Raw genomic sequence first — 349 nt, forward strand, 5'->3', positions numbered from 1 at the left:
CCACCACCCACCCCGGTGGTCCCCCATCTCCCCCGTACCGTGTCCAGGACGTCGCTGCTCATCTTCACCAGGAAGGCGGGCAGGAGGTGGAAGACGTGGAGGAGCTCGGTGAGGTAGCCCCGTCGAGCCGCCCGGGCCTGCAACCCCCTGGCCGTCCCCCGCACCTCGGCCTGCCCGCTGCCCCCCCGCAGCACCACCAGGTAACGCCCGGGCAGCCGCCACGCCGCCTGCGGGGACACCACCTCGGCGTCGGGGACACGCGGAGACACGCGTGGGCCCTCCTTCCTTCCTTCCTCCCCCCGCCGCCCCACACGCTCCTCACCTTGGCGGCGCGATGGAAAGCGGCGGG

The 349-nt window shown here is 73.9% G+C and overlaps 1 protein-coding gene across 1 annotated transcript in view; it reads right to left on the bottom strand.

Moving 5' to 3' along the window:
* PCSK9 (proprotein convertase subtilisin/kexin type 9) overlaps positions 1–349 on the bottom strand; it is a 7465-nt gene that overhangs the window by 7001 nt on the left and 115 nt on the right. Inside the window, exons 2-3 of the mRNA XM_014938930.1 lie at positions 323–343; positions 39–227 (exon numbers count right to left, since the gene is read on the bottom strand). Coding sequence (XP_014794416.1) covers positions 39–227; positions 323–343 — 210 coding nt within the window. The remainder of the gene's footprint in view (positions 1–38; positions 228–322; positions 344–349) is intronic.

Source organism: Calidris pugnax, unplaced genomic scaffold (assembly GCF_001431845.1).
Source record: "Calidris pugnax isolate Ruff unplaced genomic scaffold, ASM143184v1 scaffold18, whole genome shotgun sequence".
Lineage (NCBI taxonomy): Eukaryota > Metazoa > Chordata > Aves > Charadriiformes > Scolopacidae > Calidris > Calidris pugnax.